Genomic DNA, 15607 nt, shown 5'->3' with positions numbered 1-15607 from the left:
AAGGAAGACTGAATGACAGAGGAGGTGAGAGGTTCCTGTGTGCGATAACGTAAGAAGAAAGGAAAGATAGTAGGGGGGAGGTAGGTCATGAAGGGCTTTGAATACCAAACAGAGGATTTTATATTTGATACTGGAGGTGAGGAAGAACCCCTGGAGTTTGTTGAGTAGAGTGGTGACATGGTCAAGCTTGCATTTTAAGGAAGTTCAATTTGATAGCTGAGCAGGGGATGGATTGGAATGGGGAGAGACAAGCAGTAGGGAGACCCACCAGCAGGCTCTTGAGCTAGTCCTGGCATGAGATGATGAGGACCTACATCAGGGTGTTGGCAATGTCAGAGGAGAATAGCAGGTGTATTTGAGGGATGTTATGAAGGCAAAATCACAGGCCTTGTCAACAGATTGGATATGGGGGTTTAGAAAGAGTGAGGGATTGAGGGTGAAACCCAGGTTGGGAGCCTGGGGCATTGGGAAGATCATGGTGCCCTTGACAGTAAGAGGGAAATTTGGAAGCAGGGAGGCTTTGGGAGAAAAGATAACAAGTTCAGTTTTAGACGTGTTAAGTTTAATAATTAGACCTGTGTCCTTACCCTAGAAGTTATTTTTTATATATTTTGTCTTAGTTTTCTATATATGTATTATTCCCCCACAATAGAATATTTTTGTTTTGTTTTTGAGACTGGTTGTTCTGATCTCACCTAGGCTTGGAAGTGCAGCACTCATGGGCTTAATTTTACTCTTGATTGGCATGGAAATTTTTAACCTGTTCTGTTTTTGACCTATGGTGGTTTGCCTGGTGGCCCCCTAGTCCGTGGGGCTCACCATTTTGGTGCCAGACTTACACAGGACACCTGACCAGCTTTAGATCACCTCAGCTCAAAACTCTGGAGCTCAAGAAATCCTACCTGGTAGCAGGAATTATAGCTTCTGCCTCCCTACAATAGAATGTAATCTCCTTAAGGACTGAGTCACATTTTTGTTATTTGTATTCCCAGAACCTTCCACAGTTCTTGGTACATAGTAGGAACCTAAAAAATGCCTGGTGAGTTAGATTGAAAGCCCATAAAAGGTTTTAAAAACTCCTATGTTCAAATGGTGTTATGTTCAAGAAAAATTTTATTGAAAAAAGAATAAAGGAAACCCCAACTATATTTATGGCTTTACTTTTGTGACCAAAAGTAGTTATTTGAAAAGCTCCCCTTTTCCCCCAAGCCTTTCAAGGCTTGTCAAGGATTGTCAAGACCTGGAATTCTATCTCTATGCATGAGGCCTCTCGTGATCCATTTCTCTTAACATTATTAGAGCCTCTTTGATGACTTGTTAGGCTGATCTCTGATGAACATCTTTTATTTTTGATGAGACGACAATTCCATCAACCAGCTCTTCAACAATGGTTTTATAGAGAAAAGTTTTTGTCAGTTCTATAAATGAAAGGAAATGAAATGAAAGTTAGAATTTATGTGATACAAACACACTGATGCATTCCAAGTATCAAAGACTAGCCCTCTGTCCAGGGCTAGGTGGAAAGTTCATATATTTTATACTTACTAAATTTTTAGGCAGAAAAATCCAATTAATTTTAATTTTTGCTGATTTTGTAGAAAGATACCAGAGATATAACTAGGGCAGATTAGAGCTTCATTCCAGGACATATAGATTTAGAGGATAATTATAATACTTGGAGCTCTTTAAAAGTATAGAAATAACTGAGCTTAGTGCCTAGTTAGTAAGAAAAAAAATTAAGAAAAATGATAATCTGTCAAATTGCCTGTTTCCTTCCCCCAGAAGCTCCTACTCCCCTCCGTAGGTTGTTCCCTGGCTATTTCCCAGCCTGTGTGATGAGTTCCCCAACATGCTTTTTTTAGGTTATATTTCATGCTACTTCCCCTGGGTATTTCTTGTGCTATTTGCCCTGGCATGAAAATTACTAGTTTTGATTGAGTAACAGATCAATTAATCCTTCAAAAAACATTCATTAAGTGTCTGCTTGTTATGTACTGGATGCTGGCAAAAACGAAATAGTTTTTACCATCAAGGAATTACATTCTGTGCCTGGAGGCAACATGAATAGTGGTGAGATCAATGAATTTGGAGTCAAAGGATATGAAATCAAATGCTGTTTCTGCTACTGTGTGACTTTGGGCAAATCTCTTCACTTTCCTGGGACTCAGTTTCCTTATTTGTAAAGTCATATTTTGGATTAGATGGTTTCAAAGGCCACTTTTACTTTTAAATCTATGATCCAATGATTCTATTTATAGAAGTATAGACAAAAAAGGTAATTTTGACAAGGGGCAGTAATATCTGGAAGGACCAGGAAAGACCTCATGTTGGAGCTGGCATGTCAACAGGGCTTTGAAGGAAGCTAGGGATTGTAAGAGGTGGAGATGAAGAAGGAAAACCTGGGGCCAACCTGTGCAAAAGTATGGAAGGGAAAGATAGAATGTCCTGGGTAAGGAAGAGCAAGCTTAGATAATAATGGTGAAATCTAGTCTATGTTGGAGAAAATCCAAAACCCTAGGCTGATTTTAAAGTAAATACCATTTTATTGATCTCAAATGCATAAATGATTAGAATCAGGACAGCAAAGTGTTTCCAAGTAGAGATCCCTGTTTTAATTACTAAATAAGGATGATTTATAATTAACATGTGGAGTATTGGCAGGTGCTGACTCTTGTCATCCATGTCCATCCCTTAATATGGTGATGAAAAGCGGAGAGAATGGAGGAGAGAGTTGTCCTCTGGAAGTCAACAGAGTTTTAAGTCTGTTATTGATAGCCTAGAGTCCAGGAGTAAGGAAAGTGATAAAAGGGAGGAAGAGTCTGTGAATTTCTAATTTAGAGTTTGGGAGGGACTTTAGTAATCATCCAGTTGAACCTCCTCATTTTACAGACAAAGAAACCGAGGCCCAAAGAGGTTAAATGATTTTCCTAAGGTTGCACAGGTGGAAGAGTAAAGATTTGAACCTAGGTTCTCTTAACTCTAGCCTTGATTTTTGTTGCCAGGTGGCTATAGGGGGTACAGTGGGTAGAACACCAGGCCTGGAGTTGGGGAGACCTGAGTTCAAATCCAGCCTCAGATACTTCTTAGTTGTATGACACTGGGCAAGTCACTTAACCCTGTTTGCCTTAGTTTCCTCACGTGTAAAATGAGCTGGAGAAGGAAATGGCAAACCACTCCAGTATCTTTGCCAAGAAAACCCCAAAAGGGGTCACAAAGAATTGGACACGACTGAAAAGACTGAACAGCAACTAAAGAAAAAGAAACAGCTGTGATGGGAACTAATTTTAAAACCAGACAATCATTTTAGATTATGATTATTTTAGATTATGCAAGTTGGAAAGAATTTTGTCAGCATCTAAGTTGAATTTAATGAGAAAAAAAACAACTACTAAAGCTACAAGGAATTTTATATTCTGTTATTGATGCGTGTGTCATGCTGGAGAAATGATGAGGTATGGCAAAAAATGCCCTGGATTAGAGATAAAGTTCAAATCCTGGGTTCTGCCACTTACTACATATGTGACCGTGGACAAATCACTTCTAGCTCTAAATCTTATGTAAGCAAGATTTAAAACAACAACAACAACAAACCAAATTACACAAAAAGCATGCAACAAAGATGTTTGAGCAGCTAAGCAGTGCAGTGGATAGAGGGCTGGGCCTGGAGTCAGGAAGACTCATCTTCCTGAGTTCAAATCTGGCCTCAAACACTTACTAGCTGTGTGACCCAGGGCAAGTACTTCACCTTATTGGCCTCAGTTACCTCATCTGTCAAATGAACTGGAGAAGGAAATGACAACCCGATTCAGTATCTATCTTTGCCAAGAAAACCCTGGATGGGATCATGGAGAGTCAGACATGACTTAAAAAAGTTAGTGGGTTTGGATTTCCATCTTCTACTCGGTGTTTCCATTTTGATCACAGGATTTAAATCTGCAAGAGATCTTAGAGATTATCTAGTCCAACCTCCTCATTTTTCAGAGGGTCCAATTGAATCCCAGAGAAATTAAGTGATTTGTTCAAGGTCATGTAGGTAGTAAGTACTAGAATTGGGATTTGAACCTAGAACCTTTGCCTCTGAATCCAGTGTCACCTAAATTCAACATGTCCCAAAGTGACTTCCTTCTCTTCACTTCCAAATCAGCTCTCCTTCACAATATGACTGCTGTTGTCATTGACATTGCCTAAATCTGAGTCACAAAATATCAGAATTTTCATTGACTCCTCGCCTTTGTTTTTCCACCTCTAGTCAGTTCCTATCTCTTGTCATTTCAGCCTTCAAGGATCATAGAGTCATAGCTCTATGGTGTTCATCTAGTTCAACTATTTTACAGATGAGGAAACTGAGGCACAGAGATGTTAAATGACTTGCTTAAGGCAACACAGGATGTAAGTGGCAGAGTTGATACTCCAACTAGTTCCTGTGATTCCAGGTGTAATAATCTTTCTACCATTCTATGAATGCCTGAAATTTTTATTGTGTTCTCCTCTTTCTTTCCATTGCCTTGTCATCATGATAACCTTTTCCAGGATATTTGTATGTAAGAAACATTCAGGAATAGCAAAACTGATCTTCAAGAAAGTCACAAGGTAGATGGTCCGTCTCCCCCATATCTGTACACGATGCCAGAAGTCATTTTCCAATGGAGGAGGGGTTTCAGAGGCTGAGAGAACAGCATATGGTTAACTTGTATAGAAACTAGCCTAGGAAATGGTGGAAAGTAATAGGAATGACAGGGAATCTTCAATCCCAGGGGAAGGGGCACAGTAGAGAGGCCAAGTGTCAGTGGGGGAGCTAGAGTCAGCAGGCTGGGAGGGGACTCAAATAGCCATTTAATTGAATTCAAGATAGATGGGAACAGCTTACAAAGGGATAGAAGAATTGGGGGATGTAATTCGGAGAATGTAAAACATTTAAAAACTCCCCATGATTTGGAGGGAGGGCATGAAATTCCTCAGGCTGAGAAGAGAGAAGTGTTGAGAAGATGAATGTTCTCATACTCATTAAAATCAGAATGAACCCAAGGGGCAAATAGCAGAGCAAGAAAACCCAGATTTCTCTGATTGTTCACAGAATACAAGATTAGATGAAAGACAAATTAGCATGTAGTACCGGAGATATGATGATTAAGAAACAGGGTAGTAAGACCAGCTTAGGAAGAAATGCCAAGGATTCCTTAGTAGCCAGGTGGTATATTGGGCAGAGCCCTAGGCCTGAAGTCAGGAATACCTGAGTTCAAATCCAGCCTCAGATACTAACTGGGTGACCCTGGGCAAGTCACTTAACCCCTGTTTGCTCAGTTTCCTCCTCTGTAAAATGGAGATAATAATAATAGCAGCTACTTCCCAGGGTTGTTGTGAGGATTAAATGAGAAAATAATTGTAAAGTGCTTAGCACAGTGCCTGGCACATAGTAAGAGCTATCTAAATGTTAGCTATTATGGTGATGATGAAGATCTGAGTTCAGTTATGGCCCCAGACACCTACTAGCTTGGTGGGCAAATCACTTAACCTCTGTATGACTCAGTGTCCTCAACTCTAAAATGGGGATAATCATAGCACCTACTTATCAGGATTGTTTTGAGAATCAAATGAGATATTTGTGAAGAGCCCAGCACCATGCATGGTACATAGTAGGCCCTTAGTAAATCCTTCCTTCCTTCCTTCCTTCCTTCCTTCCTTCCTTATTCAACATGCTTTCTAGTTTAATAAAAATTTTTATATTTGCTCTGGACAAAAGTTTCAAATGCTAATAAAACTTTTTATGTTTGCTCTGGACAAAAATTTCAAGTGCCATTCCCTGCCCCATCCTGTCATCTAAATCTTGCTCTCTCATCATCAAGCTCATTCAGTTCATACACATACTGTTTAATTCATCCATTAAAAATGATTGTTTTGGTTATATGTTTTACCTCTAAAACAAAATAGCCATTCCTAACACAGGAGCCATAACTAGCGGTTTTGGTGCCCTAGACAATCACCACAAGACTTACTCCAGGCAAAACAGCAAGAAAGACATTCCCCAATCAATTTTTCAAGACAAATTCTTTTTTGGGATATGGGGAGATCTTAAGATTAAGGCCTATTGGGGGCAGAGATGGACCTGTACAGGGGAGATAGGAAACTTAGGATGTGGGTCTGTGGGTAAAGACCCTAAGACACCCCCAGGAGCCTCCTTTTAGGCCACTTAACCTTTCTGAGTCTCAGTTATCTCATCTATAAATGGTAGATATTACTTGTGGTACTCATGCAGGTGCTTTGATTATCCCCATTTTACAGTTGAGGAAACTGAGGCAGGCAGAGGTTAAGTGACTTGTCTAGAGTTACACAGCTAGTAGGTGTCAGAGACTGGATTTGACCTCAGGTCTTCCTAATAATAACAATAACAACAACTAACATTTATATAGCATTTACTATGTGCCAGGCACTGTCCTAAATGAGCTATTGTGAAGCAAGTACTTTCTTTTTTTTTTGGTGAGGCAATCAGGGTTAAGTGACTCGCCTAGGGTCACACAGCTAGTAAGTGTCAAGTGTCTGAGGTTGGATTTGAATTCAGGTCCTCCTGACTCCAAGGCCTGAGCTCTATACACTGTGCCACTGAGCTGCCCCACAGTAAGTACTTTCTATGTAAATATGAACTATTATAGTAATTATCTAATTATAGATCTTCATCTCTCCCTAGTGTATGTAATCTCTACTGAAAGAAATATTCTCATGGGAGAAAATCCCTAGAGAAGTCACTTACCTTTCTTAGCTCTGTTTTCAAGCCCAGGGCTGGAAAAAACAACAACAACAATAAAACAACTTTTCATAATTGTTGGAATTCATTCCTGAAGAATCCTAAAACCCTTTCCATTGTCATTTTTGAAAACTGCAAGTCGGACACTGAAGCATTAGTTTATTGCCTGTTTTTATTCACCCCTTTTCTGTATCTCCAGTGCTTAGCACAGTCTGTGATACAAGGTAGGCTTTTGATAAATACTTCTTGACTTGACTTGACTTGAATTGGTTTAGTTTGGCCCCAACGGGCAATCCAGCATTTGTTTGCCTGAAGGTTTGGGGTATGAGGGAAGAAGGTAGAGTAGGGGTGCCATGTTGCCCTTGGAAATTCTTTGGTGTGGGTTGGCATCCTAGCAGTTTGCTCCCCCCAGTGCAGAGAGAAGGAAGAGCAGCCGCTTACCCTCCCTCTTGGTCGAGCAGCCGGCGATAGGTCTCGATTTCATTCTCCAGGCGAGTCTTGATGTCCAGGAGTTGCTTGTACTCCGTGCTCTGGCTCTCAGCTTCATCCCGGACCTGAATGAGCTGGGCCTCCAGTGAACTGATTTGGTTTTGGGTTTGCGAAAGCTGGGTGCCGTACCTAGCTTCTGTCTCTGACAAGCTGTGTTCGAGGGATTTTTTCTGATAGAAGGAAACCAGTTATATAATGAAAGGAAAACACTGTGCTATGAGATAAACATCAAAGTGCTTATTTTCACTTTTAAAATAATTATGAAGGCACTTTGACAATCATTTATCTGTTCTGTTCTGTTACCACCTTTCACCAGTAAGTAGGATAATGAGCCATATCATCTTTCCGGTTGAAAAGACATTTGTAGGTTGGGTAACTTTTGAGATTCTGCTGCAGCATGGTGCAGTGGAAAAAGCCTTACATTTAGAGACAGAGGACCTGGGTTCATATCCTGCCTTAGATGCTAACTAGCCATGTGACCTTGGGCAAGTCACTTAACCTCTATGGGCCTCAGTTTCCTCATCTGTAAAATAGCAGAGTTGGACCAGAAGCCTCTAAAGACTCTTCTAGCTCTAAGCCTATGACCCAACAAGCCCACTTTGTTTAATCTTTGTTGAGTGCCTTGAGGAAGGACGAGTCACCCCAAAAGGCACCCTGAGGGGCTGTGTCTTCTTTTCTGCCTCCATTTACCTCTCATGAAAACACAGCTTCCTAAAAGCACAGAAAAAAATCCTGCTCTCCCTCTTCAGAATGTTATGAACAGAATAATGAATGTTAGGAAGCCTCCTGCCAAGAGCCAGCTAGGTGGACTAGTAGACGGATAGCTGGGCCTGGAGTTAGGAAGATCCAAGTGCAAATCCAGCCTCAGAATCTCACTAGCTGGGTAACCCTGGGTTAATGTTTGGCTCAACTGTAAAATGGAGATAACCATAATATTTACACTGAGCATCCAAGGAGATGATATTTATAAAAAATTTAACACAGGTACATAGCAGGTGCTTAATAAATTCTTGTTCCCTCCTTCCCCTTCTGTACATGATGTGCACCTGCTAATTTTAATTCACTGGGACATTTTGGTATTTTCCCATTTATTCTTTATAACCTTAAGAGGTCTTCAGTGATATTTGTTTCTCCCCCGATGCATGTATTGTGCCCCTGAGAGGACAAAGACCATTTGAATGCAATTCTGGTCTTCTGGATTCTGCCTGGCACCTGAGGCACATGAGTGAATGCTTAACAAATGTTTATAATTGCCATTCTGATATTAATTGCATAAAAAAATTGTTAGAGAGGTTAAAATTACAATGCATTTTTAATACTCACTAAATACACAAAAACATTTCTCCTTCAAGTAAGAGTGCATCTTTACCACCTCCCCAGAGATAACATTGGGGAATTAATTATGAATACTGCCCAGTGTTTCCTTAATGTAAATCTCGTTTTGTACATTTGTGGTGTTTCATTCATTCATTCACACTTTATCTATTGAATAGCTACTAAATGAAGGGTAATGACCTTTTGGTTGCTGAGTCATTTTCAGTCACGTCCGACTCTCTGTGACCCCATGTGGGATTTTTTAGGCAAAGATATTGGAGTGGTTTGCCATTTCCTTCTCCAGCTCATTTTATAGATGAGGAAACTGAGGCAAACAGGGTTAAGTGACTTGCCCAGGGTCACACAGCTAATAAGTGTCTGAGGCCACATTTGAACTCAGGAAGTTGGTTCAGTTAGATGGCATAGTGGAGAGAGGGGCCCCCCCCCCCCGGAGTCAGGAAGACGAGTTCAAATCTGACCTGAGTTGCTAACTCACTGTATGACCCTGGGTAAGTCACTTAACCTCTCTGTGCCTCCAGTTTCCTCTTCTGTAAAATGGGGGTAATAATACCACCTACTTTCCAGGGTTGTTGTGAGGAACAAATGAGATAGTAACTGTAAATCATTTAACACAGTGCCTGGCATGTAAGTGCTGTCTAAATGTTAGCAAAGCATTTAAAGCCCTTTACAACCTGCACTTTCCTGCTTTTGCTGTATTCTTAGGCTCTTTCCCCCTCTACCCTTCCTTTGATCAACTACACCAGCCTCCCACACCACACTGTAATCCACTGACTGTGCATTTTGCCCTAGGCTGGGACGCACTTCCTCCTCACCGCCAGTGGTTGATGTCCCTGGCTTCCTTCAAGACTCAGTTCAAAGGGCAGCTCTTACAAGAGGACTTCTGTGGTTCCTCCAGCTGCTAGTGCTTTCTCCTTTGTGATTCCCTTCGATCTACTCTTTTTATAGAGTGTCTGTCCCCGAAGTCTTAGCCAGTCTTAAACGTCTGTTACCTTTTTAGCTTTAAGAGCTTAAAACTCCACTAAGGTTTTTGGGACACCCTCCACATCTTGTACTGACCTAGTTATTTACATGCTATCTAGCCCATTCGATTGCCAGCTCCTTGAGGGCAGGGACTTGTCTTTTGTCTTTCTTTGTATCCCCAGGGCTTAGCACAGGGCCTGGAATATGAAGTAGGCACTGAATAAACACTTGTTAGCTGACTGACTGATTTAGTGATTGATGTGGCCTCTTGGCCTCTCAGTGTCAGGCAACTAAGACATTACAGGCATTACAGACTTGTGCCAGAGTTGCATTGGTGGAAGCAGTTTTTCCATCAGGGTCGCTCAAAGTGATGAAATCTCAAGTTTGGACCAAAAAAAAAAAAAAAACCCTACTAAGCTCAATAAGGATTCTAGCCTTAAGACAAAATTTGCCTTATGACAAATAGAGGTGTTTCAGGGGCTCTCACGTTTGTCAAGTGGATTTGATGATATCATTAGTCATTTCACTTCCAGGTTTTTCATCCTGGCAAGTTCACTGAAAACATTTTCCTGTGAGCTAGTGGATGCAGTAACAAAGTGTAAAACTTGCATTTCTGAGCTAGCCTTTTAAGGAAGGGTTCTTAACCTGGTTTGTGTAATGGACCCCTTTGACAGCCTAAGGATCTTTTCTCAGAATTGTGTTTTTACACGCATAAAATAAAAATAAAGGATTACAAAGGAAACAAATTCTATTGAAATAGTTGTGTGGTTTTTAAAAAATTCATGAACCTCTAGTTAATAATAATAATAGTTAGCATTTATATAGCTCTTGAAGGTGTACAAAGCACTTTACAAAAAACATCATCTCAGGGGCAGCTAGGTGGTGCAGTGGATAGAGCACTGGCTCTGAAGTCAGGAGGACCTGAGTTCAAATCTGACCTCAGACCGAACACTTGGTACTTACTAGCTATGTGACCCTGGGCAAGTCACTTAACCCCAATTGCCTTAAAAAAACCCCATCATCTCAGTTGATCCTCACAACAACCTTGTGATGTAGGTGTTATTATTATGCCCATTTTACAGATGAGGGAACTGAGATTAAGATATTGACTTGCCCAGAGTCAGAGAGCTCATTAAGTATCTGGGAATGGATTTGAACTCAGGTCTTTCTGACTGTAGGACCAGCATTCTAGCCACTGTGCCAGCAATTGCTTAATGTTGAGAATGAAAGTTTTACCACGGATAATAATATTCAGTAACTTTCTTGTTTCTGACATGAAGCCATGCCAATGTCTCCTTTCTGAGATTAGCTTGTATTTACTCTGCGTATATATTATATATACTTTAATGTGTGCATGCAGTTTCCCCAGAAAAATCAGGGACTATTTAATTTTTGTCTAGGTAGCTTCACTTTCTAGCTTAGTGCCTGGCACACAAATGCTTCTTGATTGACTGTTGGATTATCTATGCTGAACACAATTTGAGGTGGAGAATAATGCCAGGCGCCTTACAAGTATTATCTCATTTGATCCTCACGCCAACCCTGGGAGGTAGGTTGCTATTATGATCCCCATTTTTCATTTGAGGAACCCGAGGCAAACAGAGGTCACTAGTTAAGTATCTGAGGAAGGATTTGAAATCAAGACTTTCTGATACCAGATACAGTGCTCTAGCTACTGTATCGCCTACCTGCTTTTTATTTCCGTGTTTTACCTACCAGGGCCAAGGCAGACTGCAGCTCAATCTCCAGGGTCTGTAAAGTTCGTTTCAGCTCTGATATCTCCGTCTTGGCAGAATTGGATTCATCAGTGGCAAAGGAGATCTGCTGCTGCAGCAACTCGCTCTGAAATGATGCCATTAGGAAGCAGATTGAGTGCCATTAGACATGACAAAACTTGGTTTAATGACCTCAAGCATCCTTTGACTTACCTTGTTATTGAACCAAGTTTCAACATCTTTGCGATTCTGTTCTGCCAGGCCTTCGTACTGAGCTCTCATGTCATTCAGAAGTTTGGTCAGATCAGTCCCAGGAGCAGCGTTCATTTCCACGTTCACGTCTGAACTTGCAGCCTTTTGCAGACCTTTCATTTCCTGCATTAAGAACAATTAGTGAGCTGTAGTAACCTGGTGAAACAGCAATGTGCCACAGAATTAACTTCATCTGCAGTACGGTTTCTTTACGTTATCAGATTGCTATCATAAACAAAGCAAAATATTTGAAAGGTGATGTTTATTTTGGTGATCTAGATATATGCGTACCTCTGCATGGTTCTTCTTGATATAAGCCACTTCCTCTGACAGAGTTTCGATCTGCATCTCTAAGTCTGTCTTGGTCAAAGTCAGGTCATCCAAGACTCTTCTTAGACCATTGATGTCAGATTCCACGCTCTGGCGGAGGGCCAGTTCAGTCTCATACCTTAAAAAAAATGTTGACGATTTTTTTGGAGTTGGTCAGTCAATATGTTAAGACATTATGTTAAGAGCTGGGGAAACAAAGAAAGGCAAAAGATGGTCCCTGCCCGTGAGGAACTTGCAGTCTAATAGGGGAGAAAATGTGCAAACAACTATGCAAAAATAAGCTATATACAGGATAAATTTGAAATAACGAAGGAAGGCATAATTTTGATGTAAATTATGCCTTATATTTTTAAAGTTGTAGACTATATTAGCAGAAATAATTCTTCTTAGAAATTAATCCTTCCAATACTTTATGAAGGGGCTCTCAAGGTCATAGATTTAGAGGCTGTATGCTTCAACCCCCTTATTTTACAACAAGAAGACTGAGGCCCAGAGAGTTTAAATGACTTCCCCAAGGTCACATAACTAGTAAGTGGTAGATCTGGGTTTTGAAGTCAGACCCTCTGACTCTATGTCCAGGGCTCTATCCGTGGTGTCAGGTCATCCTCCCACTAAAAAGGCCTTGATGTTTCAGTACTTCAGTTATCTAGTAGAATAAATGCTCCCTGAAGGAGGGGTGGGGGTGGGGGGAACAAGGACAGGTAGGTGGCACAGTGAACAGAGTGCCAGGTCTGGAGTCAGGAAGACCTGAGTTAAAATCTGGCCTTACACACTTACTAACTGTGTGACCATGGGCAGGTCACTTAACCCTGTTTGCCTCAGTTTCCTCATCTGCAAAATGAGCTAGAGATGGTAACGGCAAACCATTTCAGTATCTTTGCCAAGACAACCCCAAATGGGATCACAAAGAGTTGGGCACAACTGAAATAACTGAATAACAAGAGGGCAAGGGATTATTTTTGTTTTAATTTTTTTTTGCAGTGCCTTGCACTTAATAGGTGCCTAATAACTTTTTATCAAATTGAATTGGATTAAATTATAATTTGATTGAAGAGGGGGTAGATTTCAACCCTTCTGTTACTTAGTAGATGCTTTCAAAGTTGCTGTGGTCAAAAAACTCTTTATTCTAGAGCCAGTCTGATTATGTATCTGCTCCTTCAGTGATAAACAGTCCATTGCTGTACCAGTCTTTAATAGGACCTGGCAGAATTGATGCTTTGCTGGTGTCCTCTCTGAGAATGCACAGTGGCTGCATCTTGCAAATCTTAATGTGTTATATAAGTGCTAGCTATTATAGGATTCCTGTGAGCAATGAGATTCTCTAGTGTATTTATGTAAAATAAGATTTAATAGTGGTCATTTCCCAAGATTTCCAGTAGGTCTAAGGCACTGCTGAGAAATAGACACTATTTCTGCACTTTTTTTCTGTTATAAATATCTGTATTGTAGTGGAAATTGTGGAAAGGAGAAATTGAATCTGAAGAATTGTATCTGAAATCAGAAGACTTGGGTGGGAGCTCTAGTTCAATTGTTTCCTAGCTGTACGATGATGGGCAGATTACACCATCTCTCCAACCTTCAGCAAAGTAGATTACAGGCATGTAGATCAAGAACTGGAAAGGATCTTAGAAGGTATCTAGTTCAACCCCCTCATTTTACAGATGAAAAAACTATGGCCCATGGAAGTTAATTGACTTTCCTAAGACCACGCAAATGGTAGAGTGCTGGCCCTGGAGTCACGAGGACTTGAGTTCAAGTTTCACCTCAGAAACTTACTAGCTGTGTGACCCTGGACAAGTCACTTTCCCCATTTATCTCAGTTTCCTCATCTGTAAAATGAGCTGGAGAAGGAAATGACAAACCACTCCAGTATCTCTGCCAAGAAAACCCCAAAAGGGGTCATGTAGAGTTGGACACGACTGAAACAACTCAACAACAAACTCTTACTCGAGGTGCTCTCACATTTTCAGAGCATCCAGATGTTCTTTCTACTGTCCTATGCTAGAGCAGGAAGGGGATCTTAAAAGTAATTTCATCCAACCTCCTCTTTTTATAGATAAGGAAATTGAGGTACAGAGAGAAGTGACTTGCCCAGGGTCACACAGATAGTAAGTGGCAGAGCCAGGATTCCAATCTGGCTCCTCTACCTTTAAATCAACTCAGGTATATTGTCTCTGTCCTTTATGAAAAAGGTAATATTTGTGCTGTCTACCTGAGAGTATGCTTTGGGAGAAAAGTTCTCTGTGGACTAAAGCACTATATGACCTTGTCGGCCAGTTTTTTCAGTTGTGGCCAACTCTTCATGGTACCATTTGGGGTTTTCTTGGCAAAGATACTGTAGTGGTTTGCCATTTCCTTCTCCAGCTCATTTGACAGACAAGGAAACCGAGGCAAATAGGGTTAAGGGACCTGTCCAGGGTCACACAGTTAGTAAGTGTCTGAGGCAGGATTTGAATTCAGGTCATTCTGACTCTATGCCCAGTGCTCTATCCACTGAACCACCCAGCTGCCCAAAGCACTATATAGTCTGTTATTATTAGTGAGATTTGTATTAATATTAGGTTTCCTTTCTCTCCCGCCCAACTTTTTGCCTCTTACTTTAATCTGAAGTCATCAGCAGCTAATTTCACATTGTCAGCCTGGAGCATGATGTCGGCATTGCTAAGAGCTGAATCCAAGATCTAGACATAAAAGAACATAATGTCATGTATACTAAATTTCCTTGCGCTGTGATAGAACCTTGATGAGATGGCAGGCCACCAACTTCAATGCTTTTCAAGATGATGTGCAAAGTATCTAGTTCTTAAATAACAACATTCATTCAATAATCATCTTACATTTCTCCATAAGATAATATAATTTTGGGAAACAGTGACAAATGCTAGCAATTCATTCCTAATGAATCAAACTTTGGAATCTTGGAAATGATTCTATTTATTTCCTCTTAACATGAATGATATAAGAACAAGGAAGTTAAAAAAGAAATATTCACTATTATTTCTCAATACATATTCTATTATTCAATGATTTCATTTTCCTTGGCCAAGATGGACATGGTTATAAGATGCTCTAAGAAATTAGTCCAATAGTTTTTGGTGCGATTGCAATTCTTAGCAATAATAACATTTCTTACCTTTTGTTTGAGTTCTTCAATTATCTGGTAATATTCAGAATAGTCCTGATTTTCTCCATGGCTGGTACTGCCAGGCCCAAATTTATTATACCATTCTTTGATTTTATATTCAAGCTCAGTGTTTGCCTCCTCTAGAGCTCGGACCTTGTCTAGGTAGATTGCCAGGCGGTTGTTCAGGTTTTGCATGGTTCCCTTTTCATTGCCAGAGAGAAGCCCGTTATCCCCTCCACCAAAATTGTATCCGCCAAAGGTACCGCTGAAGCCTCCACCTGAGCAACCCCCCAGACCATGCTTTTTCCCGGTGGTACCCCCTCTCCCCTGGCCAGAGCTGAACTGCCAAAGACTTGACTTTTGGACAGAGTATGACATGATGTTCCCACTTCAACCCTCCTGAAGTAAGTTCCTCCAATAGTATGTTCAGAGAGATATCAATCAATAGCCTTTTTATACAGGGTAAAGTGGGTGTTTCATGCCTGATACTGATCACTCAAAGGCTTTTTTGTTTTGTAATGACATCTGTAATACTAAATTATTTTAATTAATTATTTGTTAAACCTTCTTCTATATTTGTTTAAGGTACTGAAGATGCCTCTGGGTGTTGATTATCTCATCCTTAGAGGAATGACGCTTGTATCTTGATGTGATTTCAGCCTA

General features: G+C 40.6%; 1 protein-coding gene across 1 annotated transcript; it reads right to left on the bottom strand.

Annotated features, from left to right (window-relative positions):
• Nucleotides 1-1105: 1105 nt before the first annotated feature.
• On the bottom strand, nt 1106-15353 carry LOC114050938 (keratin, type I cytoskeletal 24-like). Its single transcript, XM_027872986.1, has 8 exons — nt 14954-15353; nt 14419-14501; nt 11782-11938; nt 11452-11613; nt 11240-11365; nt 7181-7398; nt 6746-6774; nt 1106-1418 (listed from the first exon to the last, which is right to left on the bottom strand). The coding sequence occupies exons 1-8, from the start codon at nt 15320-15322 to the stop codon at nt 1318-1320; spliced, it is 1245 nt and encodes a 414-aa protein (XP_027728787.1). The 5' UTR covers nt 15323-15353; the 3' UTR covers nt 1106-1317.
• Between the last annotated feature and the right edge of the window lie 254 nt (nt 15354-15607).

This window comes from Vombatus ursinus, unplaced genomic scaffold, assembly GCF_900497805.2.
Source record: "Vombatus ursinus unplaced genomic scaffold, bare-nosed wombat genome assembly UNPS02014801.1, whole genome shotgun sequence".
Taxonomy (NCBI): Eukaryota; Metazoa; Chordata; class Mammalia; order Diprotodontia; family Vombatidae; genus Vombatus; species Vombatus ursinus.
The sequence above is the reverse complement of the archived record's forward strand: the minus strand, read 5'-3'. Positions and strand labels throughout refer to the sequence as shown.